Source organism: Nematolebias whitei, chromosome 1, assembly GCF_014905685.2.
Source record: "Nematolebias whitei isolate Nwh7 chromosome 1, NemWhi1, whole genome shotgun sequence".
NCBI classification, from domain to species: Eukaryota; Metazoa; Chordata; class Actinopteri; order Cyprinodontiformes; family Rivulidae; genus Nematolebias; species Nematolebias whitei.
In genome coordinates this window covers 84334186-84359384 of record NC_056498.1, presented here as the reverse complement: position 1 = coordinate 84359384, position 25199 = coordinate 84334186, and the positions used below count along the sequence as shown (strand labels likewise).

Below are 25199 nucleotides of genomic sequence, written 5' to 3'. Positions count from 1 at the left end.
TGGTTCAAACCCTGGTCCAGGAGCCTTTCTGGGTGGAGTTTGCATGTTCTCTCCGTGCATGCGTGGGTTTTCTCCGGGTACTCCAGTTTCCTCCCACAGACCAAAAACATGCATGTTAGGCTGATTGGTAACTCTAAATTGTCCCTAGGTGTGAGTGAGAGAGTGAATGGTTGTTTGTCTCGTTTGTCTCTATGTGGCCCTGTGATGGACTTGCGACCCGTCCAGGGTGTACCCCGCCCCTCGCACAGTGATTGCTGGACATGGGCACCAGCGACCCACGTGACCCAAAATGGAATAAACGGGTAAAGAAAATGGATGGATGGATATATATGTGTAGATGAACAGATGCTGGGATATATTCATCATTTAACGCGGGTTCCTCATTTTTCTGGACTGAATAAAACGTGCATTGAATTTAAGGAAATGCAAACGTGAGACGTCATTTAGATTTGACCCATCAAAATGAATGCGGTCATTTATTTACAGAATCAAATTTAACATCAAACATGTACATTAATTTGGCAAATTATGAAAATAACAACAAAGCAATCAATCAGGAAAAATCATACGGCCATGATTTTTCCGTTGCTGCACCAAAGACATTTATGAAAACTGTACAACTATGATCTTTTGCCCACATGAATGTGGGTGAGCATTTTACACAGACATTTCTAAATATCTGGAAGAATTTCTACTTGATAGAAAAGTTTAAAGATGGAAAGAAGTTTAGAGGGAGTTAAGATGGTATGTGAGGGAAATTAAGTGTTCACCAGAATCGACACTCTCCGGCTTTCTTCAGCTTTTCCTTACAGTACACTTAGGTGATGAAATCGGCTCCTTTACCTGGAGATGTCTCAGGTGAGATTCCGTTTAACGCACCCTTTCAGCGTCTCAGTAGGATGCTGTTACTCGTCCGAAGTAATGGCGAGGCTCTGTTCGACACATATTCACCTCAGTGGAAAATGTTATAATCCCATGGAACTCGGGAGAGCTTTGTTGTCATGTCAGGAACTCCAACAGCACTCCATCAGAACTCAGCAGAACTTGAGTAGACTCTCACCGAACTCTACGCTCTCAGAACTCTTAGAACTCCGACAACTCTCCAACTCTGTGTAGACCAGGAAGTACTGACATTTTAAAGACTCTTTCCCGGTTCACTTTTTGGGATTTGTTCATTGGTCAGAATCGACCAGAAGGGGTGTGTTTTTGTGACGTAAGAGGTTAGAGACAGCGAGAATTGTTATGAGACAGGTCAGAAATGTTCTCACAGACCGAGAGGGTTTTGTTTTGGCGTGTTTAAGAAACAGGTGCAAAACATCTCTATTTACGTCTGAGAGGATTCTAAAACATGACAGTTTTAACATAACAACTTGTTTTCCGTTTGACTGTAACCTTGGAAACGCACACACTTGCTCATTCAAAAGCAGAAATCAGAAAAATGCATAATTACTCTGTAACAGCTTTGACATGAGAATAAAAATCATTACTCAGTTAATAAAATTGATTAGTTCACTGCAACATCTAAAATGGTTTGAACTAAGACACTTTGATTATCAACATTTGTAAGATAGTAATGATAATAAAAAGAGAGTGTTCTTTTCACTTGAATCTTCAAGAAAGAAAGTCTCAGGATGGGTGAACCTGTATTTATGGATTCAAATAAATGAAATGACAGTTCCTGTCCCACAAGGTTCTAAAGGTCTAGAGTTTTGACCTTAGACTTAGTTTCGACGTAGGCCTAGTCCACTACATATGTGTATGTATGTATGTATGTATGTATGTATGTATATGTGTGTATGTATGTATGCATGTCTGTTAAACGACATGTGCTGCTGAGATGTCCATCTCATACCTGCCAGCTGATCCAAATGTGGGGTCAGGACAGATTCCACCAGCAGCATAGTCTTTTTACTGATCATTGCAGGACAGTGGAGAGATGCCACGCCCAGAGTGTGGAAGTACTTTATCTGGTATAGAAAACATTTTCAGTCCAGTCAGAGGACAACAGGTACAAGACTTGAGACAACCTTCACCAAGTCGTTACATTTTATACATTTTGTGTGTGAAAGCTTGTTGTTAGAGTTGTGAAGGTTCTCTGTCTTTTATCAACAATGTCTCTGTTCTGTAGTTTTTCCTGACTTGTATATATTTATTTGTGCATTTATGAACAATCTTTGGGGAACATCCGTTCTCACCGTCAGCTCCTCGTTGAGGTTCTGAGTTCCATTTTCACACAGGATGATGCCGGCTAAATATGCCTCGCAGAGTGACACCAACTCACCACAGTGCTGATTCATAAAAGCCTGGAAAAATAAATTAAATACATGAAGAGTGAAAGGAAGAAAGAAAATATACGAGTTACGGTTAGTTCTTGAATGACACGTTGACTTGATAGAATAAACAATTTCAGAAACCTGGCAGTATTAGTGGTTAAAAGTGTTTAATCCAAGCAAACTCTGAATTTAATTATTAAACTCAAATTACTGAAAAGCTTTTTCAAAACTGACTGAATGTTGATTTGATTCCAATTCATTTTTCACTTCTTTGACATCCACAAAACTTTACACCAAGTGTGTACAAGATGTGGCTCTTGGGTCATTTTCCACTACTGGAGTGTTTTTGTGCGGCCTGCAACTGCAATTTATAAAAAGGGATCTTTTTTGCCCACAGGCTTACGATCTGAGAGAAAACCAGATTTAAAGTAATTTTAAAGTGTGCTATGTTAACTAAAAGTTTTATTTTTTCTTTATTCCACCTTGTTTAATATTTTTATTATAATTTCATGATAAAAAAAGACAACAGACCTTTACAGACGTTTACCAAAAAGTAAATTTTGGGGTAACCACTAAAAACTTGGCTAAATGTGGCAAGCATTTGCAAACACCCTCCCCCACCTTGATAACACCATTAAATTCAGCTTATTTGCTGGTGCCCGTGACAACCTGTCCCCTTTCAAAGCATAATAAATTCAGTCTCAACTGCCTCAAAGTCCCGAGTTCAAAGTTAAATTTGTTTCCCATAATGTTACGTTGTATTTTAATATTACCAGGTTTTCGTCCTACATAATATTATCACGAGCAGCACGGTGGCACAACTGGTAGAGCTGCTGCCTCTCAGCACACAGGTCCCTGGTTCAAATCCCAGCCTGGGGGCCTTTCTGGGTGGAGTTTGTATGTTCTCTCTGTGCATGCGTGGGTTTTCTCTGGGGACTCCAGTTTCCTCCCACAGACCAAAAACATGCACGTTAGACTGACTGGTAACTCTAAATTGTCCCCAAGTGTGAGTGAGAGAGTGAATGGTTGTTTGTCTCCATGTGGTCCTGTGATGGACTTGTGACCTGTCCAGGGTGTACCCCGCCCCTTGCACAGTGATTGCTGGACATGGGCACCGGCGACCCAGAATGGAAGAACCAGGTAAAAGATAATGGATGGATGGATGGATAATATTTTCACTGTTATTACATATGTATGTAAACATTACATAAACTGTGGAAAACTCATAAGATTTGGGTTAATCTAACGAAAACAACTCATTGCTCTAAGACACAAAGTTTGTTTTCTCAGTCATCCAGGTATATAACAACAAAAAAGGTTGAATCATGTCATCTGGACTTCGTTTTTTTGTTAAAAAGAAACGTTTCGCCCCTCATCCAAGAGGCTTTGTCAGTCTGAGGCCTAGCCATCTGGTATTACCCAGAAGCCACCCTGACTCTTGTGTTTCAAGCCTGCCTCAGATACCCCTGAAGTCTGGCCTTTTCACTAATGGTTTCAAAAACAAAGTTTTTGTGACATGATTCAACCTTTTTTGTTGTTATATACCTGGATGACTGAGAAAACAAACTTTGTGTTTTTGAAACCATTAGTGAAAAGGCCAGACTTCAGGGGTATCTGAGGCAGGCTTGAAATACAAGAGTCAGGGTGGCTTCTGGGTAATACCAGATGGCTAGGCCTCAGACTGACAAAGCCTCTTGGATGAGGGGCGAAACGTTTCTTTTTAACAAAAAAACGAAGTCCAGATGACATGATTCAACCTTTTTTGTCATTGCTCTAAGGTTATTTAATGAGACGGATTACTAATGAAACCTATTATTCTCATTGAGAGTGAAGAAATGGTGCCCTGTTATAAACATCTTATGAATAATTAATCATAATTCATAGTTTATGACTCATATTTTCCCTAATTGCTATATTAAGTACTTTGATATTTCTTATACGTATAAATCAGTTTAAGCACAAGGTTAGAAAATATGACTTTTTTTTTTTTTAACCAAACGTTCCTTTTCCAGACAATTTACATTTTTAATTAGAAAAGTGCAGAAAAACAAGTCACTAAATTACTAAATTGTATTTACAAAGGACATCTAGATGTCATGTTTTCCAACCTGAGTTTGTTTGATGTCCTCACTGGAACCAAGATGATAAAGTGTCTCCACAGAAGCACTGATCACCTCTAGAGACAAACTGAACGTCTTCAACCAGGACATCAGATCAGCTGAGGTGGGACAGGAGGGTCAGTAGTTATCACAGTGCCCTCCAGTAAATATTCATATGAACCCTTTCCATCATTTTTTACCAACAAGCCGGTCCTTGGTATCTTCATTCAAATGAGTAGCAATGTCTCCCATCACAGCAAGGATGTGACAGCATGTTGTCACATTTACATGCTTTGAACTGTGAGGAGACAGAATAAACATGTAGCTAATTAAAATAAATTTACTGGATAACGCTGTATTAAAATTAATGAGAACTCATTGTAAATGATCCTCTCCCCACCTGAGCATGGCATCCCAGGCATTCAGGATCTTGCCATATGGCAGTTTTGAGGATGACGTGACAACCTTTGAGAGCAGCAGCCAGGCCCCAGCAGCATGATCCGCCTCAGTGTGTGAGATCAAGTTAGTGATGAACGTAGAGGTGAACTTGTTCTGTTTGGACCAGATGGTAAAGGCCCTGCTGAAATATTGGCTGGAGAGAGTCAGTAGAGAGGTGTCAGCTTAGGCTTATTAAACCTCCTCTTTATATTACCTCTTCTGGAATAGCAGCTAATATTAACATGTTCTAACATGTAAAGCTGCAAATACAATGACAATACGTAACAAAAATGTAATATCTATTTACCTTGTATAAGCTTCCATTAGGTAATGTTATTAAACAGCATGGGATAAATTGTCATTGTTATGCTGATGATATACAATTATATTTCAAGTCAAGTCACATTTATTTATATAGCACATTTAAAACAGTAACTGTTATCAAAGTGCTTACCAAAAAAGATCACAGCATCAAATATTAATAACATATTACAGCAACATGAATAAAAGCATAAAAACAATTAAATATAATGAGAAACAATGAAATACTGAATCAAATCACCCTGCGTTAAATGTCAGGGAGTAAAACCAAAATGGATGAACACAATCATCAACAACGAAATACCAAATGAGATCACACTGTGTTAAATGCCAATGAGTACAGATGCGTTTTGAGGAGAGATTTAAAAATAGAGACTGAGGTGGCCTGTCGAATGTTGATGGGCAGATTATTCCAGAGTTTAGGGCCCACGACTGAAAACGCCCTATCTCCTCTGAGCTTCAGCCTGGTTTTTGGTACGGCCAAAAGCAGCTGGTCTGATGAGCTCAAGGCCCGAGAAGGAGTATAAGGATGAAGGAGGTCCGAGAGGTATGAGGGTGCAAGGCCATTAACACACTTAAATGTCAGCAGAAGATTCTTCAAATCAACTCTGACACGCACAGGAAACCAGTGAAGAGAGGACAGAACTGGAGTAATGTGCTCAAACCTGCGAGTTCCTGTTAGTAGCTGAGCTGCAGCATTTTGGACAAGCTGGAGACGTGAGAGAGAGACCTGACTGACCCCAGCATAAAGCGAGTTACAGTAGTCCAGCCAGGTTGTAATAAATGCATGGACTAATTTTTCAAGGTCGAATCTGGACAGGACAGACTTGAGCTTTGCCATTTGCCTTAGCTGAAAGAAGCTTTTTTTGAAGAACAGAATTTATCTGCTTATTAAAGTCTGAGTCTAAAACTATCCCGAGAATGGTAACAGACCGTTTTAGATATGGCTGAAGAGAGTCCAGGTTTGCAGGATCAGTGACAGTGGCAGAGCTAGGGTTAAACACAATGACCTCAGTCTTCTGATCATTAAAACTGTGCAGCCATCCAAGTCTTGATGTCATAAAGACAATTTAACAAAGGGCGAATGGAGGAGGAACTGTTAGGTGTTAACGGCAGATAAATCAGAGTCATCAGCATAACAATGAAAGGAAAAACCATGTTTCCTCAGGATAGACCCTAAGGGGAGGAGATACAAAGAAAACAGAAGGGGTCAAAGAATGGAGCCTTGCGGGACCTCGCAGGAAAGAGGCACTGAAGTAGATAGAGTGTTAGCAAAATTAACACAGAAACTCCTGTCACTCAGGTATGAATGGAACCATTCTAACGCTGCACCAGTAATCCCAACCCAGTGTGCTAGCCGGGATAAAAGGATACTGTGGTCCACAGTATCAAATGTAGCGGTAAGGTCAAGGAGTACCAGGACTACAGACTGACCAGAGTCATTTGCCAGAAGAATGTCGTTGCAGACCCTAACTAAGGCTGTTTCGGTGCTGTGTAGTTTCTTAAAGCCAGACTGAAAAATCTCAAGAATAGAATATCCACTCAAGAACTCGTTTAGTTGAGTGAAAACTATTTTCTCCAGGATCTTGGAAAGAAAGGGAAGTTTGGAGATGGGTCTGAAGTTTGAGCAGGTTGAAGGGTCAAGTCCGTTTTTTTTTTTTTTAAAGGAGTTACCACTGCATGTTTAAAAGTGTCAGGGACTACACTGTAGTCATACTGCTGTTTATAATGTCAAGAACAGAAGGTCCAATGGAGGGTAGGAATTGTTTAAAAAACGATGCAGGGATGGGGTCAGCAGGGGAACCTGAGGGTTTCACATGACCAATGACGTCATTTAGAAATGAGAGGGAAATGGGTTCAAACTGGTTAAAAACTGATGTGGAGGGGACAAAGACAGAGGGGTCAGCTGTGGTGTGAGGAATCAGTGACCTGATCGACTCAACCTTTTTAACAAAGAAACTGGCAAAGTCGTCACACGTAACTGCAGAGACCTCCCTGTTGGCAGACTGAGGCACGGTTAAAGTGGCGTTAATGGTGTTGAAAAGAACGTGGGGATTGTGGCTGTTTGAGGCGATGATTTGGGAGAAATATTATTTTTTTTCTGATTTAACATATTTGTCCATGAAACCCAATGAATCCCATCAGCTACTTAGACTACAAGCATGTCTTAAAGACATTAAAACCTGGATGACCCTAAATGTTCTGTTTTTGAACAGACAAGACTGAGGTTTTAGTTTTTGGACCTGGGCATCTTAGGAATTAATTTTTCAGTCTTTCTCCCTCCTTAGATGGCATTAATCTGGCCTCCAGCTCTAATGTTAAAAATCTTGGTGTTATTTTTGATCAGGACTCGTCTTTTATCCCCCACATTAAAAACGTTACTAGAACTGCCTTCTTCCACCTGCGTAATATCACTAAAATTAGAAACATCTTATCTAAAAATTATGCAGAAAAACTGATTCATGCATTTGTCACGTCTAGACTGGACTATTGCAATGGTTTATTATCTGGATGTCCAAATACTTCTTTAAAACGTCTTCAGTTGATCCAAAATGCTGCTGTCAGAGTCTTAACTGGAGTTAGTAGGAGAGATCATATCTCTCCAGTTTCAACTTCTCTCCATTGGCTCCCTGTCAAATCCAGAATAGAATTAAAAATCTTACTTCTAACCTACAAAGCCCTCAACGACCTAGCTCCATCTTATATTTCAGATCTTATTGTTCCATATTTTCCTAACAGAGCACTTCACTCTCAAACTGCAGGCTTACTTGTGCTTTCTAGAGTTTCTAAAAGCAGAATGGGAGGAAGATCTTCCAGTTATGAGGCTGACACATTGTCCAGTTTTAAGACTGGGCTTAAGACTTTCCTTTCTGATAAATCCTATAGTTAAGGTTGGCTTGTTATGCTGCTATAGGCTTAGACTGCTGGAAGACAAACTGACCTTTCTCAAATGAATTGTTTAAATTGAATTGTTTTCATTTGATACCATTTCTATGTTAACATGTGATTCTTGACCTGCCATTGTGCATCTGTTCCTCCTTCCTGTTCCTCTCAAACCCAGCCGGTCAAAGCAGATGACCGCTTGTCCTGAGCCTGGTTCTGCTAAAAGTTTCTTAACTATGAGTTTTTCCTTTCCACTGTCACCTTCATGCTTGCTCAAGATGAGCGTCTGCGATGAAGTTGAACTCAAAGCAGTCTGCTCCTCAGATAAATAATGTTATTACCGTAACTTACTTAATATGCCTTAAATGGTGCCCTGTAAGGACACGGTGTGAGAGATCTTTTTATATACCTCTCTTCTCATGTTTACTTCCCCTTTTCTATCTAAGCAATAAGGGCAGCGCTTCTTAAAGAAGCTGCAGCTCCTGTACACTTCCATCCATCTTTAGGACGGCTCTATGGAACGTAATTTCATTGTACTTCACTGTGCAATGACACTAAAGCCCATTCTGATTCTTCTGATATACACAGGTATGAATATCTCTGTTCAGTGCCCTGAGATGACTTCTGTTGTGACTTGGTATAATATAAAACTGAAATGGAATTAATTAAAAAATAAATCTGTTGGTAGTGAGGGAAAAATTACATCCACTGTGAGTCATCAGATGGTGAAACCACTTCCGATAGAAATAATTTAAAGTAATCATCCCCTGTATGAAATGATCAGTATCACTTTGTTGTAGAACCATTTTTGGTCCACTCTTTTTTCCTTTACCTCACTTTGAGGTTTGCAAATAGGAAAGTCCTGTTGTCATGTTTTTGTTTTCTTTTCTTTTTTTTTTAGAAAAGATGCCTTTATCCTGGCAAGCATTCCAAACAAGCCACAGTTGTCCAGTTTTTCTACTGTCCCACTCTACAAATAGCATGCTTGTGAGGCCTGTGGGTCCTGACATGGAGCTTTTGTTTAGGTTTTCTAAGTTTTGCTCAGTTTGGCTTGGGGTAAACTTATGGGGACCTCTGATGCCAAGATGGATATGTCACACATGATGCCAGGTCTACTCTGTCTGGCTGCCCACAGAATCTGTCCAATCTTGGATTTTAACATGTCCATTTATGTGTCTGTTAAAGGAGCCTCTCTCTGTGGTGACTGGTGGGGTCTATAGGAATGGGCTGTAGGTTTTTTTTAATGTATGCACGCTGTTGTACTTTTATTTCATTCTGCAGAGAATGAACCCCCATCCCAATATAGATGAAGCTGTTATGTTCTTCTCGTCCAACTTGAAAAGCAGCTTTGAGTTTAGAGATAATGGCTGAAGAGAACATGTCTGAACCACCCCGTACAAAGTCATCTACATGACATGCAAGGACTCCTGTCACCTTACAGAAATCATCTTGCCAGTAGAAGAAGGCTGGATTGACACAGTGCTTCCCACCTTCAGCATGGTTTCTTTCACCTTGTTGTACCAGAACAAGGAAGCATCTGCCAAGCCATAAACACATTTATTTAACTTGCATATGATTCCTGGATGGATATACACACCTCGGGTTAAATCTTTACTTAGCAAAAAGGCTGACTTGATGTCCATAGAGTTCATCTTCCATTTATTTAGACAGATAACAGCTATGACCATCTTTAGAGATTCAGAGGAACAAGTGGGTGAATCCTTGGGAAGTTCTTGAGTGTTTATTTATTGGAAGCCTCTTGCAACCAGTCTAGCTTTGGGTACAATACCTACTTGTTTGTTTGAGTGTACACAGCAACCTTGTTGATGTGCATTTCTGACCTTCATTTTTTTCCCCCTCAAATTCATGGTTTCTTTTCCAGTTGCTAAGTTCAGTTTGTTTGGCATGTGAGAAAATATCCTTGTTCAACACTAATATTTCATCTCTGTTGTTTTCAGTGTTTGACCTGACATTTTCTACCACTTCAAGGTCAACTACTTGTCCCATATCAACTGACCCTGTGGATCCAGCAGTTTCCTCTGGCTCAATGTTTTCTAAGTTGTACCAGTTGCTGTGTTTTCCACTGGCCTTTCCTGCCCATCAGTTTATTTTTGCAGAATATTTTTGACCCGTTTCTTTGTCTGTGTATTTAATTACTTGTCCAGTTTTCAGTTTCAGTTCTTCACTGACAGTTGTTGAATGTGCCAGTGGGCGATCGCCCTCTCCAGGTTGTACTGAATCACAGGAGGATTTGCCGTTTCCTGCACCATGTGGTTCATCACTTGTTGGTGCCATCTCCTCATGTTCGCTTTCAAAATCGTTGTGTTCCTCAAGTACTGCTGTTTGTGTCTTAAAAAGATTAAAATCCGTTTTAATCTGATTTTCTTTTTTAGTTTCTTCCAGTTTCTCTTGTGTTTCATTTACTTTTCTTAGCTTAGACTGGTGTACTCTCACATAATTATGTTCCACCATGCCTGACAAATATTACTACACCATCCTGGCCAATAACCACACCTGGACAATTCCACTCCTGACACTCTGCAAGTTTATAATGCACTTTGTCTCCCGTTTCATATTTTTCATCAATGGACCGCAGCTGTTTTCGAAGGGCTCTTTGTGTCCTCTCAGAACATTCAGCCTCAGCAAAGGCTTTTCTCATGCCATGCAGTGTTGCAGTGTGATGGCCCATCTATGTACGGACATCAGTTTCCAACGCTAAAGTCTGTCAGGACTGAAGGCAGGTTTGGGTTTTGTCCAAAGACAATTTGATGGGGCTGTAGCCGTGCACATTGTGCATGCTGTTTTTTGCCATCAAAGCCCAACCCAGAGCCATTTTCCAGTCACATTTGTTGTCTCTCTTTACCTCAACATTTCAGTAAGGATCTGATTGTGTCTTTCCAGGAGGCCGTTGCTCCATGGACAGTATCCTGCAATGGTTTTAACCTTAATGTTAAGATGTTCAGCCATGTCTCTTATTTCTTCAGTGTTAAATTCACCTCCATTGTCACTGAATAATCTGTGTGGTGGACCATGAATGCTTATCCAGCACAGAATAAAGTGTTTCACTATCTTTTTGGGTCTTTTTGTGGTGATAATACTCCCTGCACTGAACCTTGTAAAATGGTCAATGGCATGTAGATTCCACTGTCCTGGCTCAAGCTCATGCAGGTCCACAGCTACAATCTCATATCTTGAAGCCATGGGTAAACCCACTGCTGGTTTATGTCTCGGTTTACTGTATCAGATGAAAACAACAAAAAAGGTTAAATCATGTCATCTGGAGCAGTTTTTTTAAGGGAGAAACGTTTCATCTCCCATCCAGAAGACTTCATCAGTCTGCGGTCTGCCAACCAGATCCGTCCCATAATTGGCCTTCATTGCCGTTTCAAGCCAACATCCTGTTGGAAACTCAGAAGCAGGCTTTCAACACGTGTAAAGGACTGCTCTAACAAACGCACGGTATCGGCTGCACACTTCAGTTTTTTACAATTTCCTTCAGGATTATAACATTTTCATCATCATTGTTGCCTGAGCAAGACAAGAGTTTTTGCACTCTGTCAACTGAGGCTTGTCCAAATTGTTTATGTAGCTTTAGTAGAACGGCCTTTTTTTTTTTGTTGTTGTCATGTTTTCTGTCACAATGAGAATTTCATCTTCATCATTTGGTGTCTCGCTTTTTTCAAACTGGCTTTCATTATTGCTCTTTTCCTTTCTTAAGTTTACACAATAATGTACAGAAGATGTCAGTTCAAGTTTTACAAGTTGGTCGAATATTGTTGCCTTGTCTTGAGCAATGTCCAAAACAGCACGTGCTCTTGTCAATGATGTTTTGCTCAAAAGCATCGGTTTCTCTTTGTGGTTGCTTTTTGTTTTGATGTTATCTGATGTTTACTCACTGTATCACTTTGAGATATTTTGTGAATGTAAAGTGCGTTATAAATAAAAGTTGTTATTATTATTGTTTATCGTTATTAAATCTGGCTGGAAAAAGGACATTGAGCATATAACGAACAGCTGGAAGACCAATTAACACTAATTAGGTCAATTGACAACATGATTGGGTATAAAAAGAGCTTCTCAGAGTGTCAGTGTTTCTCAGAAGCCAAGATGGTAAGAGGATCACCAATTCCACCATTGTTGCGCAGAAAGATAGTGCAGCAATACCAGAATGGTGTTACCCAGAGTAAAATAGCAAAGACTTTTAAGTTATCATCAACAACCGTGCATAACATCATCAAAAGATTCAGAGAATCTGAAACAATCGCTGTGCATAAGGGTCAAGGCCATAAAACTCTACTGGATGCTCGTGATCTCCGGGCCCTTAAACATCACTGCACCTCAAACAGGAATGCCACTGTCAAGGAAATAACAGAATGGGCTCAGGAATACTTCCAGAAAGCATTGTCAGTGAACACAATCCACCGTGCCATCCGCCGTTGCCAGCTGAAACTCTACAGTGCAAAGAGGAAGCCATTTCTAAGCAAGCTCCACAAGCTCAGACGTTTGCACTGGGCCAGGGGTCATTTAAAATGGAGTGTGGCAAAATGGAAGACTGTTCTGTGGTCAGATGAGTAATGATTTGAAGTTCTTTATGGAACACTGGGACGCCATGTCATCCAGACCAGAGAGGACAAGGATAGCCCAAGTTGTTATCAATGCTCCGTTCAGAAGCCTGCATCACTGATGGTATGGGGTTGCATGAGCCCTTGTGGCATGGGCAGCTTGCATGTCTGGAAAGGCACCATTAATGCAGAGAACTATGTTCAGGTTCTAGAACAACATATGCTCCCATCTAGACGTCATCTCTTTCAGGGAAGACCCTGCATTTTTCAACACGATAATGCCAGACCACATTCTGCAGCAATCACAACATCATGGCTACGTAGGAGAAGGATCCGGGTACTGAAATGGCCAGCCTGCAGTCCAGATCTTTCACCTATAGAGAACATGTGGTGCATCATAAAGAGGAAGGTGCGACAAAGAAGGCCCAAGACGATTGAACAGTTAGAGGCCTGTATTAGACATGAATGGGAGAGCATTCCCATTTCTAAACTTGAGAAACTGGTCTCCTCTGTCCCCAAACGTCTGTTGAGTGTTGTAAGAAGAAGGGGGGATGCCACACAGTGGTAAAAATGGACTTGTCCCAACTTTTTTGGGATTTGCTGACGCCATGAAATTAGGAAACAACAGATTTTTCCCTTAAAATGATACATTCTCTCAGTTTAAACTTCTGATCTGTGATTTGTGTTCTATTCTGAATAAAATATTAGATGTTGGCACCTCCACATCATTGCATTCAGTTTTTATTTACAATTTGTTTAGTGTCCCAACTTTTTTGGAATCCGGTTTGTACATATGCATATGTTGTTAAAATGACGCAGATTTAAGAGTTTAGAACATTTCAAGAGTGTGGGAAGAGTTTATAAAGCCCTAAAATATAGAAACACTGGAATATAGTGTTCCTACTTGGCAATTTTTCAGCTATCGAGGTGGTATGTGGAACATAACACCCGCGATAATGGAGGGACTACTGCATCTAAAAAGTTAATATTGATGAGGTTCAACAACATTGTCGTGCATCTAAATTTGTAAGAAAAAAATGCTGGACAGCTCTAACCTGAGGTTCTGGCACTTGTGACACATTAGCTCCAGCAGGTCCCAGGTCAGCTTCTGACTGGAATCCAGGTGGCGACTAGGAGAGTATGGTTTCACCTGACTGAGCAGCACCTGCTCCAGAGACTCTAAGGCCTTTTCCTGCACCGAGTTCTCAGAGTCCACCACAGCTGGCACCACACCGTGCAGCCAGGCCTTCTGAACTTCACTGCACTCTGGTAGAGCCTGGTGGAGAGAAAAAAGGACAATATATAAATAAACAAAAAGGAAATAAAAATGTTGATTTATTGTTACCATCTTTAATTGAATAAATTTAGTGGGTTTTTTGTTCTTCTTGTTCTTGTTCAAACGTTGTTCTTTTGCTGTTCGGACTTACAGCGAGAAGTTCTCCGACACACTGTAATGCTTTCTTCTTAACAGACACAGCCGGGTCTCTGGTGCGTTCAGACAGAACTTCCAGATTCTCCCAGTTCATGGGAATTACACCGTGTTTTAGAAGACCCAGCAAGGCCTGGGGAAGTGAAGAGAAAGCAGAGTTATTCCAGTTCTCATTATCATGCGTCTACAAATATTCAGCGCCGCTTCAAGTGGCTGATCGATTAACTTATTGATATTTCAGTAGAAAATCTGACAGCCTGATAAAACTCACATACCTGCAAAGCTGCTTTTCTCACATTAATCTTTGAGTCTTTTAGACGGCAAATAAGGAGAGCCAGGTTCTCTTTCGCTACAAGTAAAATGCAGAAAATTATTTTTAACCTATCTTGGATATCAAACATATGAATGCCTCAAAGTATAAACATAAAGGAACAAAATATTCTAAATAGGAAAATACCTCACCATCACAGCCAGAGCTGCTGGCACTGCTGATTTCCACGGTCCTGAACGGGAGAGTCCGATACGTTTTCTGACTCATACGGGAACTGAGATTTTCTGTTACACAGAAACATTAATTAAACATGCAGCGCAAACAACTGAGCACCAGGTTTATGTTTTAAACCATTTAATTTAATGAACTGGATATATTAGAATCTTATAAAAGGAGTGAAGTGCCTTTTTAATCAAATAAAACTACAAAATTTAGATTTAAAAGTCTAACAAGCTGCACCAGTTAAGCAGACTTTTGGTCCAGGAAGCATTTGGATTGATGCAAGCACAAGTATTTTATTTAAAAGACAAAGGACTGTACCTCTTACAAGTTCACTTTCCAATATTGTCCATGTCCCAGCTAAACAGAAAAAAAACAAATGAACAACGGTGCATAAAAATGTCTGATATGATGAGAGTTAAGTCAGCGAGTAAAAAGGAGTACTAAACAATACTGCAAACAGCCTGAGTATCCATTTCCCACAAAGTTCAAGGATATTGTAGATATAGGATGTACAGTTGTTCTTGAATGCAATCGCTGCCACCTTTCACATCAGAGTGTGAAGTTTAGATCATTTGAGTTCTTACAGCTCTTTTAGTCAAACGTGGAAAATTATGTTGAGAATCGCTGTGGTGACCACTGAAGGTTGGCTTTTCTATTTATGTGAATGTTTCTGTAAAGTGCCCTGAGACAACTTGGCTGTGAATTGGCGCTATATAAATAAACTGAACTGAATTGGGAACAGCCAAAAAGAAGCAATATTTCATGCATTACTACAAGATCTTGGATGATCTGTTAGTCTTTGCTTAATATCTGTAAAACTGACTGAATTATAGACGGTTTTGTCTTTGCTATGGCCAGTTGGCTGCGGCAGCCATCTTGAATAAGGTTTATGTCAAAAGTTAATCAGCTGAACATCCGATAAGTTTAAAATAAACTCCATTGGTTCATGAGATATTTGGCTAAAGCACACACAAACACAAGAAAAACAAGATTATTGCTCATAAGATCCTGATAAAAATTCATTCATTCAAACTTTTTTTATACAGGCTAGTCTCACTGAGCCACAAGGATTCATTCACAAGAAAGACCTGTTCCAGGCAGAACAAATAAAATACAGGCAACAATAACAATAAACAGTAACAATAAACTACAGTAAAAATGCAGTTAAAATTAAAGTACGGTAGTGTATAGAACAATAAATCAGGGTGCCGGTAAACAAGGTAAAATACTAAAAACAAGAATATATTTCCTTTGATTTTTCTATTGACATTATCAAATGTTTAAAATCCACTAAAGAAATTAAGCTGGACAGCTTCAGTTCCTGTTGCAAGGTGTTCCAGGTTGCAGGAGCTGAGTAGGAAAAGGCCTTGTTGTCAAGTTCAGTCCACACTGAGGGAACGCTGCAGATAATGATGGCCTGAGAGCGCACGCTGTAACTGCACTGACAACGTGACATGTGGGAGGAGATCTAAGAAGGTAGCAGACCAAGGAGGGATTTAAAGATGAAAATGAACCAGTGTGAGAGCCTATGTGTAGATAATGACCAGCTGACCAAGGAGTACAGGGTGCAGTGATGGGTACGGTAGTTACAACCAGTTATGAATCTTAGTGCACCATGATAGACAGCATCCAACATCTGCAAGCAGCTGGCAGGGGCATTCATGTAAATAATATGACCATAGTCAATGGCTGGTAGGAAGGTAGCGGTCACAAGGCGTTTTCTGGCATTCAGAGTTAAACAAGATCTATTTCTGAAAAAGAAAGCCAGTTTTAATTTCACTTTCTTTATCAAGTTTTCAATATGTGGTTTAAAAGAGAGATGTGCATCAAGCAAAATTCACAAGTATGTGTAGGAATCTACAAACTCAATAGGAACACCATGCATGGATGAGATAGGAGGAAGAGTTGCTGGCACTGACTTTCTATTGAAAAACAACATCCCTTTGGTTTAATCAGCATTTAGCACCAGGTTGAGGTGAAATAAGTCAGAATGAATGATGTCAAATGCAGACTGGAGAAACTGGACAACCTTGGCAACTGTGTTAGCTCAGCAACAAACAACAGTGTCATCGACAGAGATGCAAGGATGCGTCAGGAATGTTTAGACCTACATTATTTATATAAATTGTAAAAAGAGTGGGACCTTAAACGCATTGCCTGTGACCTGAGAGATAATTTGAGAACCAAGCCAATATCTGAGAGCTTGTGGCATACGATGTCATGATCTACAGTATCAAAGTCTTTGGACAGGTCTAAGTAAAGTGCAGCACAGTAATCCTTAGCATCCACAGCTTCAACAACATAATTAAAAACTGTTGGTTATGTACTGTAACCCCAGATTCTATGAGTATAGGCGTAGCCCTTTAAGGCCATTCGCTATTGGGTTTTATCCCGTTACGCAAAGCGGAGCACTGAAAACTTTAGTCCACGCCCACCTGTCATGTGGGCCCCACCCGGTCCGTATAAATTACGTTGAGTGGGTAATACGCTCCCAAATAGCTATTTCTTCAGCCATTTAAGAGCCAGTGAGGCCCAGAGCTTAAAGGGCTACGCCTATACTCCTAGAATCGGGGGTTACAGTACGTAACCAACATTCTATTTCGTATAGGCTTCGCCTTTTAAGGACATTCGCTAGTGGGTTAAAAGGCGAAGCAGGATGTAGTCTATGCCTCACTGGGTCCGTTCAGACACCATATGAAGCGCCCGCTTGCACCAAAAACCATTTAAACACTCAGCCTTCTATGTGCGTAATTACGCGCACCATGCACAGACGCGCGCTGCGTAATTTACGCGTTCCGTGTACATGGGCGCCCCGGAGAGAAAAGTTTTCGATGGGGAAAAGGGGAGAGGCTGAAAACATTGAACAGAGCAGATCAACAGCTCTTCAATATGAACAGATTAATAATAACTGAACTGATTAGTAATCAAATGAACTGATTGGTAACAGTAGTCATGAACTGATTAGTAACATTAGAAAAAGATCAACAGTCACAAACTTGTGACTGATAATAAATGTCTCACACTGTAGTTGCGTGCAGTCAGATGAGAGTTTAAATGAAATTCCATGAAAACAATAAGATTCATTCTGTTAAGGCGCTGAGAACAGAATGCGCCATGGAACGAGCCGACACATCACGCAGATAGAAGCAAATAAATGATCAGGGCGATGACCACACGGCCGCAGTGCAAATATCCTGCATTGTCATACCATTATGCAAGGCTGTCGAAGATGCGATTCCTCTGGTCAGTGCGCCCTGAGGTTGTCAGGGGGCTCTAAACCTGATGCTCTGTATGCTTCAGAAATGGCCTCACACAGCCAGTGTGACAGGCGCTGGGTGGATAATGGGCGACCTGCAGAGGCATCTCTATAATGCACAAACAAATGTTGAGTCTGACGCAGTGTGGCCGTGCGTGCTACGTAACATGCCAACGCATGCACAGGGCAGAGGAGATGAAAACAAAGATTATTCTTCAGATTTGTGGGGAGGGGGGAAAAACCCCTCCAATGTTATCATTCTCGATTTAAATAAGCTTGTGATGTTTTTAGGCATGAACACTGGGTTAGGACTCAGATCAGCTGAACTGCCATAAACTTGAATCCTGAGGCATGACGGCGCAACAGAGAGGGTGGATAAATCACTCACTCTCTTCGTGGATGTTAAAGCCAACAGCAGGGCTGTTTAAGTGACAAGAATTTAATCGAAACCCGATCTAACGGCTCGAAAGGAGCTTTGATAAGGGCTTGCAGAACCATTGTTAAATCCCACTGTGGAGCTAGTGGGCGTGACACCGGTCTGTGCCTCCGTACACCTTTTAAAAAAACGCTTCATCAGCGGATGATTAAAAACTGTTCTGTTACCGAAGCCTTCGTGACAGGAGGAAATGGCTGCAGCATACGTTTTAATTGTGCTGAACGCCAGATTTCTGTCCATCAGCTGCTGCAGAAAGGACAGCACACCACCTAGTGGACATGAGATGGCCTCTACACCTTTCTCCGTACAACAGCGTTGAAAAGCTGTCCACTTTGATGTGTACAGCACTGTGGTGGAGGCAGCACGTGAATCCTGGATTGTGCACACTACTTCTTGAGAGAGACCCATCTTCTCTAAGCAGATCCGCTCAGCGGCAAGACCCAAAGGTGCTGGCCTATTTCTGGGTGACTCCTGATCACTCCTCCCGCCTGGAGGATAGCATCATCCCTCCACGGCAGTTTCCACGGACGACCCGATAACAGACGTTGCAGGATTGGAAACCACAGGGCGCTCACGCGCTCAGGGGTTATCAGAATGGCTGACAGTTCTTCCTCCCGAACTCTGTTCAGAAACCGTGATATTAGAGGGACTGGGGGAAATGCGTAAAGGAGCATTTTGGGCCAAGGACTGTGGGCAAACACGTCCACTCCTAACGGTGGGTCGTCCCATGGGCTCAGTGAGAACCATAGTTGACACTGGGCGTTCTCCCATGTGGCAAATAGGTCCACTTCTGCTCTGCCAAATTTCTCCCAAATCCAATAAATCAGCTCGGGATGGAGACTCCAGTCCCCGTGGCGCAGACTGCCACTGGACATTATGTCTGTTCCTCTGTTCAGGACGCAGAGGATGTACACTGCTCTGATGGAGAGCAGGTTTTTGTGAACCCAACACAGCAGCTGTCTCGCAATGTGTAACATTTGGGCTGAGCGCACGCCCCACTGCCGGTTTATGTAAGCAGCAGTCACCTTGTTGTCTGTGTGAATCAGAACATGCTGATTCTGTAACACAGGAGCAAAATGTTGGATCACATTCAAAACCGTGAGACATTCCAAAACATTTATGTGAGCTGATGTGTGAGGTGGCCACAACGCCCCCACCACCTGAGACAGGCACGTTCTTCCCCAACCTGGCAGGGACGCGTCTGTGAAGACTGAGACGTGTGACGTAGGTCTGCTGACAGGGACTCCTTCCGACGGAGTGAGAGGGTTTCTCCAATGTTTCAGGTCGGTTCCCACGGAAGGGGGCCCAGAAATCATCTGCCTCTTCTGCCTTAATGGCTCTATGTGCAGACGAGCGAACCACCTCTGGAGGCGTCTCATGTGAAGTAGGTCCAACAGAACCACCGCGTGAGCTGACAACATCGTTCCTAACAGTTTCATGATGGAGACAGCTGTCACTAATCTGCCGGGCTTTACGTGGCGGAGCTGGTCTTTTAGAGTTTTGGCTCTCGTTTGTGATAAACGGGCCCTCATAGGGACTGAGTTTAGCTCCACTCCCAGATAAACGATCATCTGGGCCAGGAGAACCAAGCTCTTCTCACAGTTTATGGCGAAGCCCAGGTTTAACAGGTGTGACGTCAGCGCTTTGGTTTGCGCCGCTGCTTCCTGCCTGGATTGGGTCAGCAACAGCAGATCGTCCAGGTAAAACAGAATTCTCATCCCTGCTCTGTGTAGCGGCTGCAGGGCCGTCTCCACACATTTTGAAAACGTGCGTGGTGCGAGGGAGTAACCGAACGGGAGCCTGTTGTACTGGTAATGGGTCCCTTGGAAGGAGAAGCGCAGGAACTTTCTGTGCTTTGGAATGATTAGAATATGAAAATAGGTGTCTTTGAGATCGATGGAGGTAAACCAGTCAATTTGGTGAATGCTGTTTAACAGCTGTCTGGTCGTCAGCATGTGAAACTGTCTCTCCATGATCGACTTGTTGAAAATGGATAAATCCAAGATGGGTCTCATCCTTCCGGTCTGTTTCGGAACCAGGAAGTAACGTGAGTAAAACCTGTGTTTTCCTCTCCGTTGGGAACCCTGGAATTTACATTTTTTACTAGTAGTTCCTGAACTTCTGCATGAAGGGACAAGATCGGTTCTGACGATGACAGAACTGTCTCTATAATCCCTCTGAACGGTGGGGGTTGAACTGCGAACTGCAGCGTGTAATCCCTGCTGATAAGACGGTCCATCCAGCTGTTCAGGGAGCACGCTTGCTGCCACTCTGCATAACGCTCTGGGAGCAGGCACACGTTTTTGTGTTGCGTCATGTCTTTTACGGACGTCAGCCAAGTCAAGGCCTCCACCGCCGTCATGTGCTGCGGAGACGTGCTCCGAGCGTCCGAGCGACCCAAGGGGAGGCCTTCTTGAAAGGGCCCTGGAAGCGCCTTTGTGCCGCGCTCAGGCTGTGGGCTCGCATCAGGGTTGATGTGAGCTAACGTGCGCTGAGGGGAGGCGTGCGCGCCTTCAGCAGTGCGGCGTTGTTTGGGTGGAGGCTGCAGCTGCCGTGAGGAAACATGTTTGTCTCTGCTGCGATCAAACGAAGCAAAACACCACCTGGGCTGAAAGCGAGGTTTTCTTCTGGGCTCAGTTAGCTGAAAACATTCATTTTTAGCTGCTGTGTTAAGCGAGCATTTTGTGCGTTTTCTCGAGCTGCGGTGATTTTTAAAACCCTGTTTTGAGGTCACCGGCTCAATTTGTGTGAAGGATGTGTGAAGAGAAGCCGCTGTGAGATCATTCGAACTGACAGTCAGGCTGGAATCAGACACTTTAATCTCTGAATGATGTTTTTGTTTTATTTCAAAACTCAAGTCATCATTATGCACTCACACATCCTCCGCAAGGAGTCATTTCTTAATCTTCTCCCCCATGAGCCCTGCGGCTGGTTGTTCCAGGACGGCGCCTGTTGGCGGTCTCTGGGGAAACGCTGAGCTGCTGGTTGCCGGGATGAGAAGGGCTGTTCTCTGACGGGAGGGGCCAGCAGCAGAGCGGGGCGGGAGGACGCTGCTGCAGCTGTGGAGCGTCTCTGTTGCTGCCTCTGGCCACGACGAGCCCTCCAACGGGCGGGGGGGAGGGAGGAGGAGTGCAGCTTCATCAGGTGGCGCAGTCTTCGACACCTCCTCAGACTTTGATTTTTTGAGCATGGCCTTGAAATTGGCTCCGAACAGCGCGTCCGTCATGATGGGGCCCTCCATCAGGTCTTTCTGCAACTTCTCCGGCAAGGAAGGGGAGTGTCGGAGCCAGGTGGACCACTGGATCATTGTCATCCTGGTGGCGATGCGAGACAGGCAGACAGCAGAGGAGGCGCACAGGTTGAAGATGACGTCAGACGCTTTGCAGAGCGAGCTCTTGGTCTCTTCAGGCAGGTCTGTTTCCTCCAGCCTCTTGGAGATGCTGTAGGTCAGCAGAGCGACATTGTTGTTCGCTGCCGCCACCTGGAACGCACACTGGTGGGCTCGGTTGGAGAGTGACGTCACTGTCTGGTCGTGTCTCCCTGGGGGAAAGGGGCGCTGGTCCAACCTGGACACTTTTGCTCCGAGTGCTTCCGCCAGGCTTGGCTCCGGGGGGGTACCGAGGGAAAGTTCTGCTCAGTAAACCCCTCCACTCTGGTGATGGGAGCGAAGGTGGAGACGGGCGCTCTCAGTTTACCAGGTCCAGCTGCAGCCTCGTTCCAGTAGGATGTCACTGCTGGGAAACGAGGCCAGATGGGATCAGGGCAGCGAGCTGGGGTGGAGCCAAACCTTCCCGCTAGATCATCCGATCTGGGCGGGGGGAAGGGGAGGGATGGAAAGTCCCTTCGTGTCAGCCGCCAACTGGATTATGCCAGGCAGCTCTGAGAGGAGGGCACCGACGGCTGGGAGCGGTGTGGTCGCTGATGCGGAAAGGCCTGGGGGGTTGAGCATCCGCTCGGCCCCCCTTGTTCCAACACTACTCTCTCCGGGAGGGAATGAGCAGCGGGGGTGCTGCTGACGTCGCCCGTCCCGGAGAAACCATCCGATTTGCTCCGAGACTCGGCGTAAAAAAAGGCGATGGCGTCGTCCAGCGAATTGTCCCCCGCCACAGAGAGGCGCTCCTCGACGTCAGCCTTGAACAAGGCTGCTCGCCTCTGTCTCTCCTCGGGAGGGAGGAGGTCACAGAGATGGCAGGAGGAGGCGAGGTCGGCGTGGCGGGGACCCAGGCATCCTTCGCAGGTGTCGTGCCGGTCAAAACTCAGCATGTAGCCAGTCTTGCAGGACAGGCACAGGCGGATGGTGTTGGTGCTGGACATCGCATTCTTGGAAGATCAGTGCTGGTTGCTTGCTGAAAAAAACGGGAGCCGATTACCCACTCTCAACGTAATTTATACGGACCGGGTGGGGCCCACACGACAGGTGGACGTGGACTAAAGTTGTCAGTGCTACGCTTTGCGTAACGGGATAAAACCCACTAGCGAATGGCCTTAAAGGGCGAAGCCTATACGAAATAGAACTTCAGCAAAGCAGTCATTGTGCTGTTGTTTCCCTGAAACCAGATTGGAGGGAAGATAAAATATTAAGAGTCCAAATACTTTTTGACTTGTGAATTTATCAGTTTTTCTAAAACCTTATCTAAAATACAGAGTTTGGAGATTGGTAGATAATTGTTCAGTATAGTGGGGTCTCCTCCCTTCAATAATGGAAGCACAAAAGCTGTTGTCCAGGCATCTGGGACAGTATTATGTTGTATAGACAGTTTAAAATACTAATACTAATTAGTAATACAGATTAAATATTAGTACAGATTAATTAATACAGATACTAATACTAAAACTAAGCCCTCGGTCAACCGCCGACCTGTTCAAGTTTCAAATCAGTTTTCCGTGTTTAGTGAGACGCCCGCCGAGAAGCAGACCCTGGTTATTGGCAGCTATTTAGTCTGAAACGTGGCAACTGCGACTCAAACCTCAGTCAAATGCATTCCAGGAGCCAGAGCAGGCGACATTGAATCCAACCTGAAACTACTGGCTAAAGCTAAGGCTACATACAGTAAAATTATTATTCACATCAGCGAAAATGACGCTCGGCTACGCAAATCAGGGGTCACTAAAATTAATGTTGCTTCAGAGTGTAACTTCGCAAAAAACTGTCTGACTCCGTAGTTTTATCCAGCGTGTTTAGACGTATGTTGGCTTTCAACTGCTGGGCGTACAGGTGGTGTTCTGAAAACAACGTGGGCTTTGTACATAATTGGATTGCATTTTGGGGAAAACCCAGTCTGATGCGGAGAGATGCAATCCATCCTACCTTAAATGGAGCTGCAATTCTCTATAAATTTAAATGATCCAGTTGAACAGCCAGATTATTGACAATTAACGGTCCAGTCTAGAAATCAGTCCAGGAAGCAGAGATGTAGTCTTCCACACCTCTCTTCTGCTTTTCCGTTACCCAACCAAACCCCATTGCAACAGTGCCAACTTGCCCATGGCTCAATTTAAATAAACCAAAAATCAGCTCTAAAGATAAAAACCATAAAAATCTTATTAAAATAAACAACTACTTTACAAGAACAAATAAAATCATCAAATGTGGACTATTGAACATCAGATCTTTCCACTAAATCCATACAGAACACCATGGACTTTGTGGATAAGGTGAGGGATGTCATCATGGAGACTGATGAAACAATGGTCTCTTTTGATGTCACATCACTCTTTACGTGCATTCCTGTTGATGATGCAGCAGAGGTGGTCAGTTTAAGATTAAAATCGGACACCACTCTGAGCAGCAGGACCACGCTTTCCACAGAACAACTGTGTCAACTCTTGAAAATGTGCCTGCAGTCAACCTACTTCACATATGAGGAGCAATATTATAGGCAGAAACATGGGTGTGCTATGGGGTCCAGTTTCTCCTATTGTTGCCAACCTGTACATGGAGGAGCTAGAAAAGAGAGCCTTGACGTCCTTTTCAGGGACACCACCAAGTCATTGGTTCAGGTATGTTGACGACACCTGGGTTAAAATTAAATCCCAGGAAGTCCAACATTTTACTGATCACATCAACTCTGTGGATAAATACATCAAGTTCACACGAGAAGATGTAAAAAATGGCAGGTTGGCTTTCTTGGACTGTGAGGTCTCAGTCTCTGATAGAGGACATTTGCAAACTGAGGTGTACTGCAAACCCACCCACACAGACCAGTATTTGCAGTTTGACTCCCATCACCCTTTGGAGCACAAGTTAGGAGTCATCAGGACTCTGTATCACAGAGCAGACAGCATCCCCACTAACTCGGGAGCCAGGCAGAAGGAGAAATCCTACACAAAACAGGCTCTAGAGCAATGTGGATATCCTAACTGGGCCTTCCTGAAAGCAGAGAAGAAACCCAAACAGGACTCCAGTCAGCCATCAGGTGAAAATGAGTAACCCAGACCCAGACCAGTGGTCATTCCGTATGTTGAGGGAGTATCAGAGAAACAGATGTTTATTTTCTAAACATAACGTCCCAGTGGCTTTTAAACCCCAAAATACATTACGGCAAAGACTGGTTCATCCCAAAGATCCAGTCCCCCGGCACAAACAGAGTAATATTGTGTATGCTGTTCAGTGTCAGGAGGGCTGTGATCAGTCTTACTTCGGGGAAACTAAACAGCCACTGGCCAGAAGGATGGCCCAGCACAGAAGATCAACATCATCAGGCCAGGATTCTGCGGTCTACACTCATCTCCAGGCCAGCGGTCACTCTTTCAAGGATGAAGATGTCCACATCCTGGACAGAGAGGAACGATGGTTTGAGAGAGGAGTAAAGGAGGCCATCTTTGTGAAAAGAAATCGTCCATCATTAAACAGGGGTGGAGGCCTCCGGGTTCAACTGTCCCCCCTCTTACAATGCTGTGATTGCTAGTATCACTCAGCCCCCTGTGAATAGTAAACAGCCATCAGTGTGCTAATGATCCATTGTTAGGCTGATGGTCCTTCTTGACCATGTGAGCAGCTGGTTTTGGT

At 43.3% G+C, this 25199-nt stretch overlaps 1 protein-coding gene across 1 annotated transcript in view; it reads right to left on the bottom strand.

Annotated features, from left to right (window-relative positions):
* ncapd3 (non-SMC condensin II complex, subunit D3) overlaps positions 1-25199 on the bottom strand; it is a 77975-nt gene that overhangs the window by 37002 nt on the left and 15774 nt on the right. The window contains exons 12-21 of the mRNA XM_037674318.1: positions 14817-14855; positions 14468-14560; positions 14281-14354; positions 14004-14138; positions 13632-13852; positions 4773-4964; positions 4573-4670; positions 4382-4491; positions 2196-2303; positions 1853-1967 (exon numbers count right to left, since the gene is read on the bottom strand). Of these exons, the coding sequence (XP_037530246.1) occupies positions 1853-1967; positions 2196-2303; positions 4382-4491; positions 4573-4670; positions 4773-4964; positions 13632-13852; positions 14004-14138; positions 14281-14354; positions 14468-14560; positions 14817-14855 (1185 nt within the window). The remainder of the gene's footprint in view (positions 1-1852; positions 1968-2195; positions 2304-4381; positions 4492-4572; positions 4671-4772; positions 4965-13631; positions 13853-14003; positions 14139-14280; positions 14355-14467; positions 14561-14816; positions 14856-25199) is intronic.